This window comes from Harpia harpyja, chromosome 20, assembly GCF_026419915.1.
Source record: "Harpia harpyja isolate bHarHar1 chromosome 20, bHarHar1 primary haplotype, whole genome shotgun sequence".
NCBI classification, from domain to species: Eukaryota; Metazoa; Chordata; class Aves; order Accipitriformes; family Accipitridae; genus Harpia; species Harpia harpyja.
In genome coordinates this window covers 12,964,524-12,988,394 of record NC_068959.1, presented here as the reverse complement: position 1 = coordinate 12,988,394, position 23,871 = coordinate 12,964,524, and the positions used below count along the sequence as shown (strand labels likewise).

Genomic DNA, 23,871 nt, shown 5'->3' with positions numbered 1-23,871 from the left:
TTGCTGCGCCTTTCCTGCCTGGGGGACGCAGGCGGAGAAGACAAGGCTCTGTAGAAAATCTTCTCAATCAGTATGTCTGTCTCCACGGAAATGCATGAGCAAATACCTTTCTGGATGGATGCTGCAGGTATTACAGGAGGATTAGAGTTGATCTTCCCTTAGAAAGGGGACTAGGAAAAGATGAGTGCTCTAGGCCAATTCTGGCCTGTTAAATGACATTTTAGCCTGGTATTTCTCACCTAAACAGAAATGTGATCGAAGAAGTTGAGATAAACAATGATTTAATGATTCAAATTGTAGAAGCTGGAGAGGTTTTGAAAAGAGCTTGTATATATATAAGAATAAACACTTATATTGCAACCTGCTGGAGGAATCTTAAGCTGTTTGCTTGCCACAAATCCCCACTGGCAAGGCATTCAGAGCACACAAACTCTTTCCTAAAACCCTTCCGTTTTCTACACTTTAGGTCATTAAATCAGACGCTTATTTTTTTCCAACCACTCAGTACAACCTCCCCCTTGCTCAAACAGCCTCCCCCAAACCCAAAAGCCTTGCTTTCAGCCCAGTTTCCTGCCTGTCCTGCCTCACAGCTCAGATCTTGGCCCCCTCGGTGCTCACTGCTGGCTGCCAGTGTCCTAAAAGCACGGGGAGCCCAGGGACCGAGGGCACACATCGAATCCTCTCCTCGGACATCCCTTAGCTACTTCTGGGGCTTCAGGTATGGAGCTCTGGGTCCCTCTCTCTCTCACCGTTGGCTATTGCTCCTGCTTCCCCCCCAGGTTTGGATGGGGAGAGGAGACCTAAGACCTTCTCTGCCTCTTTCTGCAGTCAGCCATCCTGCCGGTGTACCAGCTTTAGGCAATGAACCCATCTCAGAGCCAGCCATCGACAGCACCGCTTCTTGCGGTCCATGGAGAAAGGAACCTCTTGGGCCAACACAGCAAGGCTCCAGATTTGGGGCTCACTCAAACATACAACTTGATGCAAGAGGGCATATCATCAAGAAGGTCTGTTGTCAGAAATAACGTTCACTATGCCTCTGTATGAGGACTTTGGGAACAGCAGCTTGGTTAAATAATGGAATATTTTCTTTGCTTCCAAACACACACAACTAATTCAACCAATTTGATTCCTTGTTCCTTCACCTTGCCTCTCATTTCTCAAAGTCAAGACAAGATTAATGAACCCCACACAGTACTGCTGGAGGGCTCTGCGTTTTTCAGAGTACTTCGAGCCACAAAAATACCTTCAGCAACAAACTGAGAAAACTAAAGCTGATAAAGCCAAGTTTGGGAGCAATTAACATCAATCTAAAATTCAGCTGTTTGGGGGACTCAGCTTAAAAATAAAAGGCAATTACTGTTGTGACAAACTGAAATAATACATTGTTTCTCCATGGTTGATTTAGCAAAGGGAGTCTGCCTTCACCAACAGCTACAACAAAAAGGCTTATATAAAAGCTATTTACTTGCACTAAACGGTCTTGTGATTTTTTTTCAAAAGCTTATTTCTCATGAGCATAACAGCCTCTCCCCAACACCACGACATGGACAACACCACGACACTCTTCCACTTCTCCCCTCCCAATTATGGACTTGAAGAGTAACAAGGGCTGCTAGTGCTGGAGCTTGTATGGGACTCCAGCTGTCACAGTGGGAAGAATCAGTCTTGAAGATTTGCCCAAGGACCTACAAAGAGTTTGGTGTAAGAACTGGAAAACAACCTAGTTCTCAAAGCCAGAGCACAGCCTCTTGGGTTAAAATGCTAACAAATGTTTAAAAAGCTGCCTGAAACACAATTGTGCAGTCAGTATTTAGCATGCAATAGTAGGGTCCTCAGCCAATGGAAACATCAGCCAGCACATGAAGATCAGTTTGCAGCTTTTGAGAAATGTTCAGATTGCCTCTCATTAGCAACTGCAACTTCCGAACCTGTTTTACTGTTGTAAACCACACCAGAGCCTGCCTGTGCCAAAGCTCTTTCAAAAACCTTGAGCCAATGGTTTTCAAACTGTGTCAGCAGAGCACCTCCGAGCAGTTAGCTGAATAAAGCATTTGAGCACCCTGCAGCTCCAGGGTGGTGAGAAATTTGCAGAGCTCCATCATGAAGAGTCCTGTATGGTGACTGGTCAACTAAAATTGAGGCAGCCCTGGTGCTAGAAATGCTGCCATGCAGCACCCATAGCAATGGCATGAATGAATGAACAATGAGTGCTGAAGCTCAAAAAAGGGAAAATGCACATGAATGGCCAACCACGCCATTCAGAACTGGCATAGATTTGAGTCACCTGTGCTCCCAGCAATGTAAAGGAGCCAGATTAACTGCTACAAAATAAGGAGGGACCAGCATGCCAACGGGAAGCTTTACTTCATTCCTGGCTGCAGGGAATGCTCTATAGTGAGATGATCAAAGTCTTACTAAAGGTCAAGGAAGGCTTTAACAGTCTTTAATAAGGCCATTGCTCACGCCCTGTGCACAGCACCTTTGCAACCTACACTGGCAAGTGCCCAAGAGAAGCAGAGTCCTCCCTGTTTGCGCCTCTCCAGGTTGCTCAGCGAGGTCTGCAGGTGCCATTCTTGGTATGCGGAAGCTCCTCTCACAGTTTTCATGGGCAGAGTTATTATGTACCTACTCACAGCCTGTAAGAGCCAACTGCCTTGTTTGTACACAGAAAAACAAGAGTCCATGGACTGCCAGGTGACTTCTGTACACACAAACTATGCCTATTTTAGCTGGTAATTTGGCACAATGGGAGTAGATCAAAACAGTTGGTACTGTGGCCCCTACATGTGCACTCTATGCAGGACATAGGGGAATCTTTTGGATTAGATTTAGCCCGGTCTCCCTGCCCAAATTTCCCCAACACGCCTGAATGTGGAAGCTGCATGGTTTGAGCCCATGCTTCAAAGCCTTTAGTCCTCATTGTGGACTGCAGAGTGCGTGGTGCGGAGCTGCTGGTTTAATGTCTTCCAAGAGGAATGTAGTTCACAAGTTCCCTTGCTAAGTGCTATGTGATCTAAACTGATACACCACATGTGGGGATAACTGGGGGATTCACCTTACTGCTGTTCTGCACTGAAATGCAAGCGTAGGCACAGTAAAACAAACTGCAGCAAAGCCATCTTTGTGCATATTTTCCTTTTGTGCCCAGAGAGATTCAGCCTTTTCCCACTTTCTCCAAGGCTGTCAAAATCATTGTGTTTGTATGAAAGCGAAATTGTCTAATACACCAAAAGCCAGAAAAACTGAAAAAGAGAAGTGCAAACACGGTTTGAAGGTTTGTACAAATTTACAAGAGCCACGGGCAAACACCTTGTCATGAGCAGGCAGGGCAGCAGCCTGCTTGCTAAAACCCTTGCACCAGGTCTGGCTCCAAACAGAAGATTCAAAGTGGTACATCGCAACCTTCAGGTGGAGGAAGAGGTTTGTGCCACTGAGGGTAGCAGTGAAGGCATTTGCAGGAGCTCCTGCCCTTTGGCCGGAGGGCATCAGCAGCAAACAGCCTATAGTTCACTACATGCATGCTGTGCTAGAGCAGGTCAGTGGGAAGGACCACCGTACTCTTGTTTGTAGTGTGCCCAACTAATATTTTTATAAAGTTGTTGGAAATGAAGAGAATAAAGGGAACAGCTTTTTTTTCTGTACTCTAACCAATTCAAGGGTTCGAGTTTTCATTCCAAACCACTTGACAGTATCTCATTAACCTACTGCCTATAATAAATGCATCCAATAACAATCACCAAGTCACATGAAATTAAAAAATTCTGTAAAATACAAATTAGAAATACTTGTGAGGTCATTTATTTTTCTACTCTAGAATTAGGGAAAATGAGGTCTGCCACCCCCCTCGGCTGTGATAAATACAAGTCCCAAAGCAGACTCTCTAAAATTTCCAGGAAAGTCTCTCTAACCTCACACTGCAGCCTTTGCAAAATTCATAAGCAAATTTTTCCACAGAAATAAAACATTTGTACAGTTGAATGTGCCTGCAATGCTTTGGGTAGCTACAGAGATGTAAAGCCACTCATGACTTGGCATTCTCTAGGGCACCTCATCAAAACCTGCAGAGGGCAGGAGGCCTGCACCCATGCCCATCCCAGCTGGCTGGCGCAGGACAACTGCAGCACTTGTTGCTCTGAACCAAAAAGCAGCATGCTGTTTCCACAGGGCTCAGCTCTAAACAAAGTCAAACTGTCCCTCTCTCCTCCCATCCCGCTGTTGTCCCCATATTGTCAAAGCATCTCCCGTTTCCCCCAGCTTTGCTCCCCTTCTTGTACAGACTTCCCACTGGAGCATCCCTGAGCTCCGCAGGGATGGGGAGGGGGAACTCAAGTGCTCCCACCTCTCAGGCTCACCACGCGCAGCTCTGGAAAACAACACGGGGAAGCCCCTGGTTTCGACAGAAAACATTCAGTATTTCACATCTCGGCAAAAAAGCTGAAATCAGGGCAGATAAAGGAGAAACATTAGCTACTTACTGGTAGCTGACAAGCAAAGCTCTCAAAACCAAAAATTCATGGTTTGGAAAAGCATGGAGTCAAAATAAAATCATGTGCCTACCACAAAGTCTGTTTATGCAACCAATCACACAAAATGAAGGACTGCCGTAGTCCAGCTCAGAAAGATCCCCTAGGAACAAAAGAATAAAATCATTCCTGAAGTATAACGAAGTGAGATGTGACCACAGTGTTTGATCAAAACAGCTGGGGAACGGTGAATCAATATTGATTCAGGAGAGCTTTCAAATTCCCATGGATTTTCATTCATCAGATTTCCAGGAATACCTTGTGTTGCCTCTTTTAACATCTAAATGGGAAGCTGGATGAAATAATTCACCAAACAAGAATTCCCCCCTCAGAGATTCTTCCGCTGCCCTGCCAGGGTCACCAGCCAGCCGCACTAACCAGTCTCCAGGAGAAAGCAGTCTCTTGAGGGACTCTTTCCAAAAAAACCTTCCCCAGGCCTGCGCGATGGGCATTTTCTGCAGCAAGCTGACCGAAGGAAACCCCACAGCTCTGCCAACGCTCTGGCACCCCTGAAGCACCCCAAACCCCCTTCCTCCCAGGCAATCTCATTGCATTCAGACTACATCACATATTGGAAAGTATCACAAGTAGGAAGAGAAAGCCTAATTCTGATAGGAATCAGTTTTATTTGGGTTTGGTTTTGGGGGGTTGGAGGAAGGGTGGGGTTTTGGCTGGGTTTTTTTGGAGTAGGATTAGGCCTGATAAGAATTACAGTAAAATTCAAAATTAGGAAGAAACAGATAATGATCTGTTGGTTGCTACAAATAGTGAATTACAAAACTCCAATAGATCACTTCAAAACATCCACGCTTGGTCAGACCTATTCAGTGTCTGTCTCCACCAGTGGCAAACAGCATGTTACTGAGAAAAAATATATGAGTTAGGTAAAGAAAATGTCACACTTCCCTCCTGGTATAGCCTCCCTGTGCCCAGGCACTTGTGGTTCAGGCACTCGCTGAGCCAGTTTCTCTGTGCCCCTTGGTGTTTATGAACTGACAGATTTTCCTTCTATGAATGACGAAATGTATAGTGGGGAATTTTTTTCACCATAGTGAGAAACAGAAGATTTTTTCCTAGTGTTTTTAGAGGAAGGAAAAGATTGTAGGGAAAATTGCCTGGTGTCAGCACCTTAATTCCCTTTACAGAAAAACAGCAGTAGCCTACGCATTTAACTACACTTCTGGTATTAAAAAGGCAAGATAAATTTCATTAAGCAAAACACATTATGTCTCCGCATTGATTACCAGGTTATAAATGTGACCTGCTAAGTGTGCATTAAAGCAGCAACCTGGAGCTGCTGGTGACTTTCTTGACACTTGAGTAGGTGAATGAAGACCAGAGATGTTCTCTCTGATAGTATAGCACTTTGAGAAGGCTCATTAAGAACAGAAATTGTCTTTGAAAATGTATCATCTTGCTTTGTGCATGCAGCTGGAGAGAGTGGGTTGTGGCTTGCACAGCGGCACATCCCAACCTGAAAGCCCAAGAGCTAGAAAGCTGTGAGAACAGGGTGGCATGACAGGATCCCCTTTGAGGCATAAGACCCTGTTCCCCCCTTTTCTGTGTTGCATTTCCTCCTGATCTCTGTTCAGTAACTCCATAGGGAAAGGTTTCCTGGAAGACCAGAGCACATACATTTGATCTGTCTCTGTCAGAGCAATTTTCTCCAAGACATTTCCTCATGTACTTGCTACTTTAGTGTCCAGGCAGGGCAAGGGTAAAGAATCACTCTGCAAAATAAAAACCTGAGACCCTGTGCGGATTTTAAGAAAACTCTTTGTGGAAATGTACACCTCTCATTGCAACTGGAATATTGCCTCCTCCTCTGTCTGGGCCAGCAACGTGGGTTTGGTGAGAAGTTTGATGTCCTTGTGTGAAGTGGGTTTGGTGGGTGTTAGTTCAGCTCCCCACACAGTTCAGCATCACCGGCAGCCGGGCAAGTCAACAGGCCAAGAAACAAAAGGTACAATTCCTAGTCCTTCAGAAAGACCCTGCAGATCACACCTGAGGGAGAACGGCAGAGCTGATGCTAGCCCTGTGTCCCAGGGACAACCGCAAACAGGATCTCCAGCTTTTTTGAACAATTTCTGTTGGCATCACATTTCCAGGATCAAAACGATCCATATTGAAATTTGTCTCTCACTTATACCAGTAGTGTGCCCAGGGGGTTGAAATGACTTCAGAGATGTCATTTTTTTTGCTTGACCCACTATAAGGCATCAGAGATGAGGTTGTAAGTTTTTAGACCATTGCACCAAAAAGAAAAAAAACTAGGATCAGACTTTCAGCAGGCACAGATGGGCTTGTGTCTGGTCTTTGATGGGGCCCTATCCATCCTACTGCAAGGAAGTCCTTGTCTTGGCTATGCCACATCTGATATTTACACAAATAACAGGGTGACACTACATCATCACGGAACCCCCAGGAAACCCCGAATCAGGCATTGCTGCATGAGCAGAGACCTTCATCTACAGGCAAACAGAAAATACCATCCTGCAGCTTTGCAAACACACCATACAGCCCCTGCCCCCTGCAGCTCACCAGCTGGATGAGACGCGGTATAGGAGCCGTGTAGTTTATCCTACCTCACATTAACATCAAGTTCTTCCATCACAGGCAATAGGCATAGGTAGCTGGGAGTTCAATGTCCACAGAAGAGACCTCGTCCTGCAGTGGAGAGAGTTAGAAAGGACAGTTATAAATTAAAGGATCTCTTATGGGTGCATGTTTACCCCAGTGAAGACACCCATACACTGCATTTTGCCTCTGGCCTGGCTCCTCTTGAGAACAGAAGCTATCTAGGCATGTCAAAATGAAGACATACCACTGCATAGAGCTGTCATAACATAATTTTCTGTTATCTACCCTGACATATTTTTATCTCGCAACACTAAGGTGCATGCCTGGAGGCACAAAATCAAGCTGAAGCGATAGACAACCCTTCGTGGTTGTGTATACGTCACCCATTCATGCATAACCTAGGGCTAACAGTGCTTCAAGGTCCCAGTGGGACACTGGCTCTACTGAAAAGAACAAAAAAATTCCCCCTTTTATGAGCTTCCAGGTCTTCACCTGGAAGCTAAGATCAACCTTTAATCCACTCCATGATCATCACTTCTCCTGGGAACTTCTGGGATTTAGATTCCCAGAGGATTGTTTCAACTGCAGCAAGGTAGTAAATTACTGTAAGGACTGCTACACTGGCACAGAGAAAAGACTCTTCTGGACAAATATTTGGTTTCCATAGGGGTGAGGAGAAGCTGCATAGGCAGAAGTCATATGATACCATGCATAGGATACAGATCACATCTAAGACTGTATCTGTCACAGTCCTCTGCAGACATCTTGTGTCACTTGTTGAAAAATCCCATTCTGTGTAGTGCTGCCTCATATAGTAGCAGCTCCTTCCCTCTAATTACCACAAATGAGTTAGTAGGAAAATAATTTTAAAAGACAAACCCAAAGCATTATACCCGTGCACACAGCATACCATGCTGTACCCAGTGAGTTCTGGGTGCTGGTGTGGGAAGGGCCACACACAAAAATACCCTTAGTCAATCCATCCTCTCCTTCTGCAAGTTAAAACTCCAAACCACCTCAGAGAGATCTATCTATATATATTACCAAAGACTCTCACAGCTGAAATAGTCTTATTTCTAGAAATAAATGCCAGCAACATAAATTACTGATACAGGCACCATTCTCGAGACTTGTTCTCCAAGACCAACTTTTTATGAAGTTTATGAAAAAATGTTAGGTTGCAATTCTGGTGACACTGAGGAGCTGAGCACTGTGATATAAACGACCTCTTTCCGCCTATGCTTACTTTCAAAATTACATGCAACAGCATGCACACATGTAAGCTGCACTGGACCCAAGACTTTTCATGGTAACTTCCAAACTTTCAAAGCTACAAAAAGCAGTTTAAATACAATCAACTGAAGAAGGCTTGCAAAACCTGGCTGGGAAAACACAAGCAAGAATGCTTGGTAAATTGGTTTCTGTTTTTACACAAAATTAAAACATTGACTTACCACTAAATTAAAATAGGTTTCCTGTGACACTATATTGTGCAGCCTTATGAATACTTAATAGCAGCACTGTAATTACAAAGAACTAAATGATTTGCAGCTCAAGTTAAAATAAATGTACTTACTCCCAGTAACACTGATATAAATATTAATGGGATTTTTAATTCTATCAAAATTCCATCATGACTCCAAAGAAATGAATGCACCATCTTAATAAAGAATTTGTGGGTTTGCTGCTGTTAATCCAGTGGAAAAAATAGGATAAGTTTCGGAGCACTTCAGACTGTTGATTGTCCCTTGCATTGTGTCTCTAGAGAACCAAGGATAATGCCACCACTATGGTGCTATTAATAACAACTCAAATGCAAATAATGCCACTGTGGTTACTTGGCTTCAAAGAAAAGATTGTAATAATACTGACTCAGACTTCCTAGATACGATGCCAGGTTTGCACCGCAAATGAACGCCCACTGCCCAAGCCTGGTTTAGTGTTTACCAGAATTAGTACTTCAGCAGGTATAGACTATACATAGTTGTGCAAGCAAAACTTACTCAAGTCAAAAGGCTGTTTTTATCTGAGGGTGGAAACCTTCAGAATTTGGCCACCATTTACAGCTTAAGCCTTCAACTGGTGTTTCTAAGGGCACTCTGGAATCTGGTGACTTAAATGACTACTGCTGTATTTCACAAATATAAGGGTGAGAAGTCTAGAGTTTCTGATCAAGTCACCTCTGTGTCGCTAAGACCTGACCTCCAACTTTAATTTGGGGGAAAAAAAAAAAAGCTCTCCTGTGTTCCTTCTCTGGATTTCTTCCACAGAACAAAACTCTTCGCAAGCTGCTGGGACGGCTGCCTGTCAAAGATGCAGGAAGAATATCCTGGAAGATAGTCTTGGGGATGTGAAAATACAATCAATAGTCTCTGAGCTCAAACAGACAGAAAGAAACCTAATTATTTCATCTCCAAAGATGTTTAAGTAACCACTTACTTCAAATCATTTGTTTGGCAAATAGGTTAAATTATTTTCAGTTAATTCAGATGCAAATATATCAGAATAGGTCTGATATGGTGCTTTGTTTCAATGGAGACAGGAACCCGTTCTTCTCTGTCATTTCAAAAAGGATAAATATGAACGAAAGAGAACACTCTATAAACTGCAGTCAAAACTCATGAGATCTTGACCCATCTCCTCTGCCTGCCAGCATAGTTTGTGAGCACTGGTTAAAACTGGTTGTCATCTCAGTTTACCGTGGAGGCACAAAGAGGTTGACTAAACCCCACCAAGAGGATTCGGAGCAGGGCAGAAACAGCCCCTGGACATAAGATATAGATATTAAACTGGTCTTACTGTTGAGATAGCACAGATATGCCACAAGGAAAATCTGGTCAAATTTTGTTGACACTGATTCAAGGGAAACTGTTCCTTCGCTATGCAGAAGAAGAGAGGCTTTAGTACTTATTGCTACAGTGGGAAGTTATGAAACTGCTTCGCTGCAGTTCATGCCTGTTACAGTTCTGAACTACAAGGGAAACGGGGGGGGGGGGGGGGGGGGGAGCCAGCGAGAGCAGAGGGTAGGAATAAGAGAAGACAGACCTATCTGCACCATCCCAGTCCCCTATGCTCCCTTCAGTACCAGAGTTTAAGAGGTACCTTGGGAAACTTTCTAAAACAAGCAAAACTCACTGTTTCAGTACAATCAGAACTGCTGTCTTACCTATTCATCAAAATGAACTTTTCTATGTAGGCACCAGCATTACTGTTCCTTCAGTCACAGCAAGTGTAACATGCTTAAAAACACAGGAAAACCTTTTTGTTTCCATTAGTATTTTCTTCACTTGTTTTGTGTTTATTTATACAGTAGAAATAATATTTTTGGTACAAAATAGGAAAAAAATGAAGGTTTTAAGGATTATGATAAAACTAGGAATCTTGTGTACAAACACCCAGCTACATCTCACCGTGCTGTTAGGTGTGTTTCTGGCAGCCATCCCATACACTGCGTGACAGGCAGTGACCGCATTTCTTATATTGCACCTCACAATTTATTTTTTCCTATAAAGCTTTACATATTCCTAAGCTCTGCAGCCCTGAGAACATTTTTTCCCCACAAACATGTTATCTTTTTCCCCACAAATACAGAAACAAGCAACATTTGGGTCTGAACAGGCAATGCATTTATACAATGCACCATACTCCACAGCCCTCCGGGATCAGAAACATCCCACCACTGTACAGGAGACCTGCAGTGTTTTAAGGGCTGTTAGTACTTTCATCTTGCCCCATATGAGGAAGCATATAATGAACATATAATGAAAGGAGACTAAACCAATGACATTATTTAGCTTTTGTCAGCTTTTCCATAATGGATTTTAAAATTGGATCTTCCTTCCCTTTTGCTCTCCCCATGACACTGCAGTGGTTAGAATTCTAGTCATTGGAGTCCCAACAAAGAAAGAAAAATGACGTCAATACCATGTAATAAAAAAAATCTTCATGAGTTATTCTGTAAATATATCTGGCTCACACAGAGGGCCTGGTGCTATTCTTTGTTATTAAAGTGATTACTCATACCCAATTAAGAAGCTGTTCTCTGCCTCAGAAAGATAACACTGACCTCCTAACTCAACCCTTATACCATCCAGCCCATCATATATATATATTCCTTTCAGCACAAAAGAGCTTCTCTGCTGTTGTGCATGATGGTGATTACAGGCACATGGAGCCATGCACATCGCTGCAGCCAGGTCATGTTTTCCTGAACGTAAATGTCTAGCTTTCAACAGCTCATGAGCAGTCCCTGCTCTACAGCATGGGCTGAAGGCAACAGACCTGCAAACCCATGGTCTTCCTCTCCTGGGCTCCAGAGCCCTTCCGTCCTGGGCTTGCTGAGAGCAGACCTGCTCACAACCTGCCAGGGAACCCACGTGGGGCTCTGGGTCTGGTTTCTTGTACAAATCTGGTTCCTGGCTTCTAGCACAGGGTCCTGCTCAGACACGGGTCGGCTCCACTGGCCAGACTGGAGAGTCAGGCTGAGCCTCCTCCGCACTCCAGATACATCTCAAATGAGTCTTCTCATAGGCGTTCTCTTCAGATTTGGTACCAGGGACTGCAATGAAAAGCTCACCACAGTCATCTACCTAAGGACTTGGATTACCATGAGGGGCTAAATTCAGGCAGTGAAGTGAAATGGTTTCTCTTTTTCAGGTGTCAGCACAAAATTAATTTTGATAACTCCTGCAAAATGGAAGAAAAACTTTTCAGTGATTTTGTATGTCAAAATTCCAGTTTGGGGCCATCTTGTTTGCTTTATTTTTCTGCAAAATTTCATAATGTGCACTGAAGTTACACAATATCTGTACCATCATGCTATCACGGAGACCTCCACAATAACTGAAACTTTCTATATTAGAATTAAAAAAAAAAAAAAAAATCAAACATGGAACTCTTGAACAAAAAAATCAAACCAACCAACCAAACAAAAGGCCTTCACAAAAAACTGTTCACCCAAAGGAAAATAACTGAAGTCAGTACTCTTGGCAGTATTTTCACTTCAGCAAAGCACAACATTTTTTTAATGGAAAAAAGTACAGGTGCAGCATCTCCAGCAGGCTTGACATGACAGCTCCATAGACTTCCCTTGTGAGGCAAGAACTCCTCACCTCATTTTATTCTCCACTAATCACTGCCACCAAGAGCAAGACAGATATACCATATGTGTATGACTAGTCATAGTCATCACTGCACAGGAGACCAGCTCTGACTTGGGAAAGGCAATCCAGTAATAAGCCTCGGCAAGTCTGCGCTGATGGCATTCAGAGATATCAGAAACCATCCACCTGTCAAGATTAGATCAGCCGCATGCTTGTGCCTCACTCCTTCACCTGACACACCACCAAGTCACCTTAGCAGATGCTCCCCTACCTCTGCCCCTTCTCCTCCTCACCTCCACAGTGGGGGGTAGGAAAGGAAAAACCCAATGAGGAGACGGATAAACCAACATATCTTCTCAACCACGCTGTAGGGACTCTTAGGGAAACTTTACTCAGTGGCTTTAAGGTGTTAACAAAGAATTCACTTCTCAGACACCATAAGGAGTCAGCTGGTGGCCAACAGCTGATCCTGTCTCTTAAGTGACCACAAACTTGCCTGCTCTACGTGGTGGCCTTGGTCTGCCCAGTAGAAATGAAAATGTCCCACCAGATGACAGCAATAGCCACACCAGTCTTGCAAGACATTTTCTTTGCGAGGCACTGATTAACTGAGACACTGACACATTCTTCATCCAATTTATTTCCATCCCACTCGAGCCCCATCTAGTTCCACTTTCTGTCACTGCTGAGCTGATGACAACAGAAGAGTTGAGTCATTCTGAAAAGCTTACACCCCCATTTCCTGCAGCGCTGGATTGTGCTGCTTCATCATTTATGACACCTTAAACGAAGCCGCATCTAGGGTGGACTAAGCAGTCTGAAAAGCCCATTTCATTTTACCTACAGATGAATATCATACTGTTCCTTCTGCTCTACTGCACCACAGGAGGGAGTGGGATATAAAAAAAACCCTAAATTCAGTTTCTGAGTGTCTCATGCTCTTTGTGAAGAATTGGACTTATCACTGCTATTCTCCAACTTCACTCTTCTCTTTATAAATGTAAGGTAAAAAAAAAATGCCCTTTTCCTCCATCCTTTGCCAGCTTTGTCTTTTTAGAGCAGAGTGTGGTGTGTAGTGACAATGACTTGATCCAGCCTCTGACCTCAGCATAGATGTCCTGCAGACACCCATTGTTACTGAGTAACACAGAGCAGTAGACTGATAAAAAAAGATGTCACAGATGTTTGGAAAGCCTGTTTAGCCTACCCCTAGAAATTGCTGTCCTCCACATCTCAACGTATAAGTTCTTGGAAGTACAGGGAGTGATTTAGCTTTCACCCAGTATTTGTGATTCCTGATTGAGGCCAGAGGAATCACTCTAACATAAATAAAGACTACTACTACTATCTGAATCTGTGATTTCAAGAGGCTCCTCAGTTGCTGTAGTAAACATCTGCCAAATTAAAGCTGTGATTGAATAAAAAAAGCTGTTGCTCAATTCCTACCACTTTTCACATTTGGGGTTGTGATTTTTATCATAGCTCCATCTTCATCATTATCAGAGAAAGAGAAGTTGTTAGCGGAGGCTAACTGGACAAGATCTTCCCAGGCCACATTAAACTGATGCTGCAGAGTGACAGTCACCTCAATCCAAAGATAATTTCTTGCCTATCACTGCAGACCAGTCCGAAACCCTCCAAGTGTTGCAAGAGAATATCCTGCCCATGACAACACTTGAGGAGTAGGAAATACCAGAGTGATCCAACTTGTTCGCTCCCAGATAAAATAGCTCTGTTTCCACCACCCATTTCTGATAAAGGCACTGCCCGCTCCCACAGCACTTCTTGCCTTCTCTGTCACTGCTGTTCCTTTTCTCCCCACGAAGGACAAATCTGATAAGAAGTCCCTCAGTTGTCAGCAGAGACAGATTGCTGGACTGATTTTAATCGAATGTCATCCCAGCAGGTTAAAATGCAGCACTTTGCTTAAACGGAGAAAAATAAAAAGATAGACATGACACATCACCTGAGAAAGAAAATGGAGTCCAGCTTTAAAATAGAAAAAGACACAAGAAATGTCTTTTCATTGAAGGGTTATTTTTCAAAACAGCTCTTTAAACTCATGGAGAGAGCCTCTGGCTTGACAACCCAAACCACAGGCACTGAGTTTAACAGGCTCGTGTTCCCAAGGGACGCAGGAGTCGCAGGCAGCACGCAGGTCACGGCGGAAGCCAGCACCTTGTGCTCGCCTGTTTGCAGGCAGGTGGGCTTTTCTTCATGTCAATCTGGCCTTCACGGCCTCTCAGCTGTAACCTCTGTGCCTTTTCAACCTTACAGCAAGGTATTCTACACTTTCAAAAAAGAAAGTTTAAATTCCACATTTGAGTACCAAAAAACCACTAACGGACAGCACAATATAAGGGCTGTTCCCTTGGAAAGGGCACATGGAAGCAATTCTGCCTACCTGTTCTCTTGGACCAAATATTTACAGCTGTAAAGGCTCTATGGGCTGTTCAAGGGTGACTTTGTTGCAATGCAGACATCTGTATGAGATCCTTGTCTATACCATGCTACATTTGTATGAGAGGTCTGAGGAGAGAAAGCAGCTACAAAACCTGAGGCGTCATTTACTATGACAGTAGTAGTATGAAATTTCACAACTTGCTGCTCTCACCTTTAGCAATTACTCAGTTGGTAACCAACGCTCCAAGTCTTTGACTGCAAAATCAAACCCTCAGCATAGGAAGTCAAGAGAAAAATCCAGCATAAGACCATGGGCCTCTTAAAAAGACCAAGATACAGTAAGAGATATCAATCAACAAATGAAGGTAAGAAGGGTGGTTGAATTCAACAAGTGCATCAGAAGTGTGGGTGGAAAAACAGATAGGCATGATTTCCATGACACTGTCACAAAGTGGTTTGTCTTTATAAGGACAAGCCACGATGTTAGTGCTCCTCATCACCACAAAGGACTAGAAACCATACATGTGTTTGATGAGGATTTATACAGGGCTACCACATTTCCTTCTTGCTCACATGTCATAAAACTTCCCCATAATTCACTGTAAATTTTCTCTCCCTAGAAATCACACTTTCCAGCTACTCTCGTTCTCGCATCAGCACAGACCCAGGGTATGGAAACCACTGCCCCAGAAAGGCACCACTTCTGCTTTCTGTGCCTGCAGTCAAATAAACTTACTTTGTTTACACAGCAGAGAAATGTACACTATAAATGCTAGGAAATATAGAAATCCTTCAGCTTTGACATGTTGTGATGGTATTGAAGGTAACTCGCAGCTCGCTGGATGAGCTGCGGGACACCCAGCACCGTCACTAACTCAGCTCTGCCTCTGCAGATGGCTGCACACGCACCATAACCCAGTGCTGGCTGCATTTGAGAGCAGCTCTACACTTTACCCAGGATCCTTGCTTTTACCAGTTCTCTAATAAATTACTAGCCAGTCCAGTGCCCTCCTACTGCAAATGAACTTTACAGGCAAGTGCTGGTGGTCTCCTGGCAGAGGTTAGCTCATACCCCAACAAGAACATTGCAGGCAGCAATGGGCAGTGACCATGTCACTCGATGGCAATCCTGGGGTTTACAAGAGCCTTAGGCTCCAGTCTGTCACTGCTCCAGCTAAAAAGCTACTCTGCTCCAAAGCAAACAGAAAATGACCCGTGGAAAACGCACATTATCATGGCCATTCATCTTATCACAGAGATACACTGCTGCGCTGTTCTGAGCTGTGCTAATGAGTACACGCTGGCAGTTGCCACCTCGAGACAGCGGAGGGAAAGAGCAGTGAAAGGAACCATCTCCCTCCTGCCATCGAGTGCCAAAATGTCACAGGGAGAGCCTGGAGTCACTCCCAGCCACCGCGTTTCAATACATGATACTATTCTTTGCTTTGCCAGCTGTGCAGGCAAGCCTTTTTCACCTGTTTTTGTTCCTTGTTTGGATTCCCGTCCTGCCTGCAAACCCACATGGGTAGCACTGCATCACCCAGGCCAAGGAGGGGAACCGTGAGTCAAAGCAGATGAGCAAGCCAGGAAAGATTCCTCATCGTGCTCTGCAGAGAGGAGCCCTCCGAGGCTGCCACTGCACTGCGGGCACCGTGATTCATTCATAGCACAACGAGGGGGACTCAAGCGTAACTCGTCTTTTCCACCACCTTCATCTCCTGCCCGATTTCCTACATGGGTCATTGTGTGGTGGACATGTTCCACTCCCCATCTGGAGGTCATGCATGACTATAACTTTATTGTGTTGGAATAAAATTCCTCTGCTTTATTTTTATTGCTGCCATAAGATGGTTTTGCAGCCTGTGAAATGCAAGCAGGAAATAACCTCCTGCTTTGAAGCCCGGCACCGAGACACACCGGTCACTGTGTTTATGGTTCTGCAACCCCTGAACTTCAGCAGAAACAAGAGTATTTCCTGGCCTAGGTATCTTTGTTTGTTGTAATTACTCCTGTGTAACTATGACTAAGAAATCAGTGGGGTTGTGCTGAATTACATCTTCTGTGATTTCAGCTGCAAAAAGGGTTTAGGTGAAGCTTTACATCTCAAGCATTAAAGATTCCCTTTTACTTCTGTCTGACCAAACTGACTATTGATGGGAAGTTTTGGGGTGCATCTGTCTGAATACCTTTGTAGCAGAGGACAACTCACAGAGGCTTAGCTGAAAATTTATAACATGGCATGAAAGCCTACAGGCACAGACCTTACCCCCTCCTGCCCAAGGGTGCCAACAGACTTGCTCTGACATGAGCACTGTCCTTGCTAAAAAAACCCAAACAAAACCCCCCAAAACTCTCTACACATGGGGGGTTAAGACAAATAAACTCATGCAATGTGAAGCTGTTGCCAACAGACACATCTCTCTGAGCGAGGACACTGATCCCACACAGTTTAAGTCATTGCATCACATTCACACTTTCTCACCAACTTTCTTGATTGCCACAGGTGGACCAGAGCCGGGAGGTTTCTGCTGCCCCTGCACTGGGGTGGAAATGCCATGACTCCACAGGACATTTTAGAAAATGAAGCAGAGGCAAAATCCCCAGAGCTCTGAGCTGCAGATATATGTAACCAACCCAACCAACTCATGCCTCTGCTGCCATTTCTTCACACTCCATTAAAAGATGATGGCTTCTGGAGAGAAAACTGGCTGAGTATGTTCATCTTAAACTTGATCTGCCTCTGGCTCACGTCAAAAAATTAGTTGAGCAGCAAGCTAAAATAATCACGGTCCCCAAGAGACCATGTGATTCTCCAGATCTGTACAAAATATATAAAGTGCACAGCCATCATCTTTTCTGGTTAAGAAGCTGATACCATCAGGGAAAGTCAAAAGGTTAATTAATTAATTACTTTTTTAAAAGATGGAGATGATGCAAGAGGGAATGTGCTCAGCACACAGGCTTTGATGTTACCTACAAAAGAGTTTGCTCCAAATATTTCATAGCAGTAACAGAGCTACTTTGAGATGATTGTAGGTACTTGCATATTGCAGCAATAAAGCAGTGACCTTCTCTGGTGGTGGTCAGAGAAGAACAACTGGAGTATGTCATTTTTCTTGAGAGAAAGCAGTTAAAACAATCACTGTGGGCTCAATATCTAACCAGGCTGTGCTGGCAGTCATGCCACTACCCTTGCACTGCTAGCAGCAGTCCAGGGCAAGGGTACCCAAACAAGAGCTTGTGTGCCAGCTGCAGGCTTTGCCAGCTCATCATCCCAGGTGGAAGCAAGAGGTGATCCCATCACAGAGCAGATATTTGTACGTCAGGCCCAACTCTGCTGGGCTATGAGGGGTAGTATGGGGCCAAGAGCTGTGCTGGCAGGGGTTGAGCAGAAGTGGGGTCTGGTGCTTCCCTGTTTAGGAAGCACGCATGTGGAGGAAGTGTCTTTCCCTGCCAAACTATGCTGAGCTAAGCACCTTCCACGATGCTGCTGGTATTTTCTGCTTCTTTTAAATTAAATTACCAAATTACTGAATCCTTCTCGGGTCATTAAAAGTGAAGAAACCAAAATAAACTTGGAGCTGTGAGACCTTGAGGGTTGACCCTGAAGGTCATTTTTTGGTGGGCTAAAGCTGCAAGCCTTATGGCTCTCCTGATGGGAAGGGGGAAAAGGATAAATGAGCTCATAGGGTAAGCTGCTTTCAAATGGTTATTTCCAAAGTAAGAATGACAGAACATGCTTTAGGTGGGCTGTGAGTTCTCATCAGCCAGACTCTCCAGGTAAAACAAGCTGTCCAGACACTAATTGTGTCTGGCACCAGACACCTGGCAGCTATGAGATGTCATGTGGCTCATTTTCAATGGTTTCAGAGAGAACAGTTATTTCTACCAGCACACATACTTTGAACAAGTGCATTTTTGAAATTCTGCTCATTTCAGGCTGCTACTCCCTGAAAAATGTCCTCAGGCTGGTTTCTGTCAGGCTGTCTATGATGCACCCCATGCCACTGCCTCCCTCGTGAGGGAAGCATGGTAATGGCATCCCGCTTTGCATTCCTAGTGAAGTGCAGGCTTCCTAATCCCCCTGCTTACTTTAGCTTTGCAGGGAATCAGCAGATCCCCAAAGGAAGGAAGGAATGGAAAATTTGGCAGAACTTGAATGCAGAAGGCTTCACCCCTCATTTCTGGTGCTACTGGAGGGACTCTTGGATGTGCATCCCACTGAGGCTGAGATGTGCTGAAGCACAGACGGTTACCTTGGACCAGGCATCAGCTCTACAGAGCCAGCTCTGTGGGTTATTCCCTCATCGTGATGTATCATGTAGAAGAAAGGATGAGTGTGAGTGCATTTGGCCAAGGCTTCTACATGGGACATCATGGTGTTACACTAAGAGGAAATATTTACTGGATTAAGAAATAGTGATCATGGCAGCTCTATATGTTTCTGAGAAGCAAACAGAAAAAAAAGCCAAAGCGGGAATATATGAAGAGACAGACGTGTGCATTAAAGAGTTTAGACAATATCTAATGTTTTTAACACAGCTGAAAACAGTGAGCTAAAACAGAAGGAAGGATGTAAACAGAAGAGTGATAACCACCAGGTCATAGACCTGCAGCACAGAGGAGCCTTCATGCCAACAACCCTGTAGGGATGCACAGGTCAGATGTCACAGCTGTGTAGCATTTTCAAGAATACTGTAATGAGAAGAAAGGGGAAGCTCGTAGCTGTAGATATATAGTAAAACTTGGGAATGGTCAGAAAGCAGTAACAGTTGTAGACAAATCTGTAGGCTGCAGAAGAGGCTGATTTTGAGCATATTGGGAAAAAAAAGATATTAAAAGTTAGGCTGATCAGCTCAAAAATGGTAGAGTTGTTGACCATGATTCAGGAAAGGCAGATGCCATCAATAAATACTTCTATTCTATTTTGGGGAGCCATATTATGTGGTGATGAACTTTTCCATACACGCAGACATTTAAAAAAATGTTAAACAGCACTTACTAATGCTAGACACTTCAAAATAAGCAAGTCCAGATAATGCATCTTTTTCTTTAAAAAGACCTTTAACAGAACTGGGTAAGGAACTTTATACATGGTTGATCTTGATTTCCAGTAAACTTGGACAATCAGAATTCACAAAAAAAAATGTACCAATATTTTGAAAGAATAAAGTGGATAACCTAGGTAATTATAAGCCTATCAATCCAAGATTCCTCTCCAGCACAATAACAAAATGGCTCACAAAGAATACAATTCATCAAGAATTAAAGATGGGGAATAGAATTTGGCAATTCAGTGCAGATTAGAGGGGAATCAGTTTGCCATCTTGATATTTTCAGTGATAATCAACAGAAATACTACTGTATTCTCTGATTTTAGAAAAGCATTTGATTTGGTAATACATGAGGTTTTGATAAAGAAGCGAGGACAATACCAACTCCCTACAGGACTCTTGAGCAGAGTTAAACCCAGTATAGCGAGAGGGCTCAAATGTACATGCAAACATGAAAATGCTGCCTAACAGTTCTGGTTTTAGAGTGGTCCTCTGGGAATCTGTTACTGCTACTCAGTTTTTTACGCATGTCAAGGAAAAATCCCTTGAAATCATCACTTAAGAGTTTGCTGGTGACCAAGATCAGGGGGATTGATAAATTTAACAGGCAGCATACTGACACAGAGCAATCTGGATTGCTTGGATACAATTTGCAAGAAAACACTACACATCTGAGTATAGCCAAAGTGAGGCAACATATTTGGAAGCCAAAATAAAGGCAGTGTTTACAGGACTGGGACAATTTGGCCTTGGAAAGAGATGACTGAAAAGGAAATGAGGTCCCTGTTCATTGTCAGCTCAATGCAAGTGCCTGCTGCCATTTGCTGTGGCTAACACGATTCTCAGGAGGATCTCGAAATGAGAAAGTAGGTATGAGGCTGCTATGGTACTTTACTCCATGCTTATGTTGACATATAAGAAAGATGTTGGAGAGCTGCAAATACATAGGAGAAAAGCCATGAGCCTTATGAAAGAACTGGAAGAGATGTTTTTACCATAGGATGCTTCCGGAGAGTAATCTATTTAGTTTATCCCAGGAGAGGCTGAAGAAGGACTTGAGTATGTCCTGCAAGTAGATACTCAAGAAACAGGACACCGGTGACAAGACAATCCTGGTGGCAGAAGACGTTCTGGGGGCTGAAAGTTGAAACCAGGCAAATTCAGACAAGCAAGAAGATGTATATATTTGACTTGTACTGATTACGACTGCCACAGTCAAGCAGCGCAGCACAACCAAACACAATCCTATCGGGAGGCAAATCTCTGCAGATAATGGCAAGGCAAAATCTGTGAGCCGACCTGATGAACTGAGAGCAGAAATCGGAGCCACTCCGGACAGTTGGGCTAATGGAGGAGAAAGCTATGACTGAAAAGATGAAACTGCAATGTGAAGGCATTGCAGGAGCATCCAAGGGTGTGAAGATTGAGTAATATATCCAGACTGATGTGCGTGGCATTTACCTAGTAGTTATTTGCCGTCTCTAGTTACTGATTTCAGGCCTTCATTCTTTAAACATAGCAAATCATTCAGTGGAAGGAAGATTCAGCAAAAACCCGTGAACGCAGTTAACTGATTGAGGTATTTTCTTTCCTTTCACATACGAGGCGCCAGAATCTCACTGCCTGCCTAAGCAAAAGAAACTTCTGCTGTTCAGACAAGAGAATTGTGGAAATTTGATTCTTAAAATAGCAAGAAGAAGGAAAAAAAAAAGACATATGTAAAATATAAACCTGTGCTTGAGGAGCATAACTTCCCCCCCCTTCCCCTTCCGTAAGAGGAGAGGGAAGAATTACTCCTTTGTACCCCCTGAGACTTCAAGCTCTTTCAGATGAGATTTAATCACTCAAGAGCTGTTTGGAGCTTTTGTTCAAGATTTCACGCAGCTAAGAAGCAAGTGCCACTTCAGAGCCTTGTGTTACATTAATTGCTAGGATAAAGGGAGGCAAAGAAAAGGATCTGCATGTTCCCAAACAGTCCTAACTGTGCCTGAAAGCACTTGCTTCCCAAACTAATCCCCTACTTACCCCAGATACTTGATGACTTACTGGTGGCATTCAGTAAGAGGTAGCCAACTGCAACAGACTCTCTAATTATAGCATGACCTGTTGCTAATTACTGTTTGACTAACCCACTGCTGTTGTATTATCACACTAAATAAATAATATCCACTCTCCTCTGGCAGTGTTTACAGAACTGATTTCCCATTCAGCCTTGACTCAAAGCTGTAAACAGCCCCCAGTGACACCAGCTGCTCCAGTCAGACCCTGCGGGTGGGGAGCCCTGCCTCACACATTAATAGCGAGTGATGGACACGAGTGCTGAGCAAATGTGACAGCCACCACCTTGGCCAACAAACCGCCAGCTCAGCTGAGGTCCTCAGAGCTGGAAGTACGGACTGACGTGGCCGCAAGGAAGGTGCTGAGCATCCCACGCGCCCCGGAGGTCTGGGAGCAGGCTGGGGGTTTTCTGAACACGATGTTTTCGAGGCCATGCACCAATATCATCAAACACCAGATGTTTCATCCTACCATACACATTTTGGGAAGACCGTTGATCAAATCTGGCTGGCGGGTCCAGCCCTGCATGCTTTCCAGCCACTTTCCCTGGCAACCTGCTCAGATTGAAGGATCACAGCCTTTCTGGACCGTCTCCTGCAGAGGCTGGAAGGTCCAGTTCATATTCAGCCTCTCTGAAGCTACTGCTGCAAGGAGCCCTTAAAACCCTGGCTCCACTTGGCCACCGCTTCTCGATGTCCAATCTGGTACCAACCTCACCACCCAAGCAGGGGTGACTGCCACACTCCATTTCATTTTGAAATTTTCAAAAAGAAACTTCTAAAAATCATTTTGAAAGCATTTTGCAATTCTCATGTTGCTTATGAGAAGATACGAAAATTCCACTTTTTATTCCCCAGCACAAAGAGTCTCTGACTTTCTGGCAGTTATAGCCACCACTGTAAATATTCTAGCAAATAAATTAACTGGTAAGAAAGCTCACGGGAACGGCAGATTTTTAACTGAATATTGTGCACTACTTAATTATAAATTCTGAATTTGCAATGGCAAGGACTAGCAATGAAAACCTGGTTTAGTCACTAAGATAATCCAACTGGGTGAAGGAATCAACACTGTGCGACTCAAAAATCCCATGAAACTTAAAAATATCTGTAATATCAGCAACCAAAAAATTGCAATGAATGGTCCACTAATGGAAAATAAGTATAGGAAAGAATCTGCATGTTGTCAGCAAAGTTTATCATTCATATTTCTTAATCTAAAATTAATCTACATCTAAAACTATCCACTATAAACATAGGTATTCAATCACAAACCATCCATAGTTTTGGTGAGTGAGATATTCCTTATTCTTGCGATCATCTGGACTCATGGTGTATTCCTCCTGTGCTAAATTAGTTTGGAGGTTGCAACATGGTCAGACTGCAGGGATATATGGACAGGATGGTCTGTGATACTAGAAAGGGAGCTTGGCATCAGGGCACAAGCAGCATCAATGAAGGTCTTTATTTTGAAATTCTGTAGTTTTAAACAGGAAAAAGGTTTGGTCACAACCAGATAAGCCAGCTTAAGACACACCTCAAATTTCTCAGTTTTTGTCTCTGAAAAATATGATATACAACATATCCTTCATGGATTCATTTTGGGGCAGAAGTCTGATGCAGGGAAAGAGCTTCTGATAGCCATGGAGTTTGTAAATCCTTTTAATTTACAAGCTACCTTTTGTCATTTTTCACTAATATTCCCTTACTTTCACCCAACTGTTTGAGCTTCGTTCTTTCACGGACTCAGTAGTTACGCCAAACCGTTGTTGTATTGAATATGCATCAGCTGGGGTCTAAGTGTGACCAGCTCTGAACAATGTTGAATTGTGCCATAGGAACAGGAAAGCAATAGTTGGCAAGTTTCCCTTAAGAAGATGCAGAGGGGAATTTACACCTTGCCCAGCACATCTGTAGGATGCTCCAGCCTATATCATTTCCTTCTTCTTGTTTCCAGGCACATACATGGCAGTACAGCGTGTATAGCAATGCATGGGGACAATACAGCACTGCTCTGCAAATTGTGTAGCTATTTATAAAACCACAAAAAGTGGCTTTAAAAGTTGCTATTGTGATTTCCTATCACTTTGTACTCCCTTTATGGAGTACAGGGATACACAATGGTGGAGGAGTAGCTGCAGCCTACAGA

The 23,871-nt window shown here is 43.7% G+C and overlaps 1 protein-coding gene across 3 annotated transcripts in view; it reads right to left on the bottom strand.

Moving 5' to 3' along the window:
• Positions 1 to 23,871, bottom strand: part of HTR4 (5-hydroxytryptamine receptor 4) — a 152,788-nt gene that overhangs the window by 102,005 nt on the left and 26,912 nt on the right. For all 3 annotated transcript variants that reach the window (XM_052816609.1, XM_052816610.1, XM_052816611.1), the window contains exon 2: positions 7,112 to 7,193. In XM_052816609.1, the coding sequence (XP_052672569.1) occupies positions 7,112 to 7,137 (26 nt within the window). In that variant the 5' untranslated portion in view covers positions 7,138 to 7,193. The remainder of the gene's footprint in view (positions 1 to 7,111; positions 7,194 to 23,871) is intronic.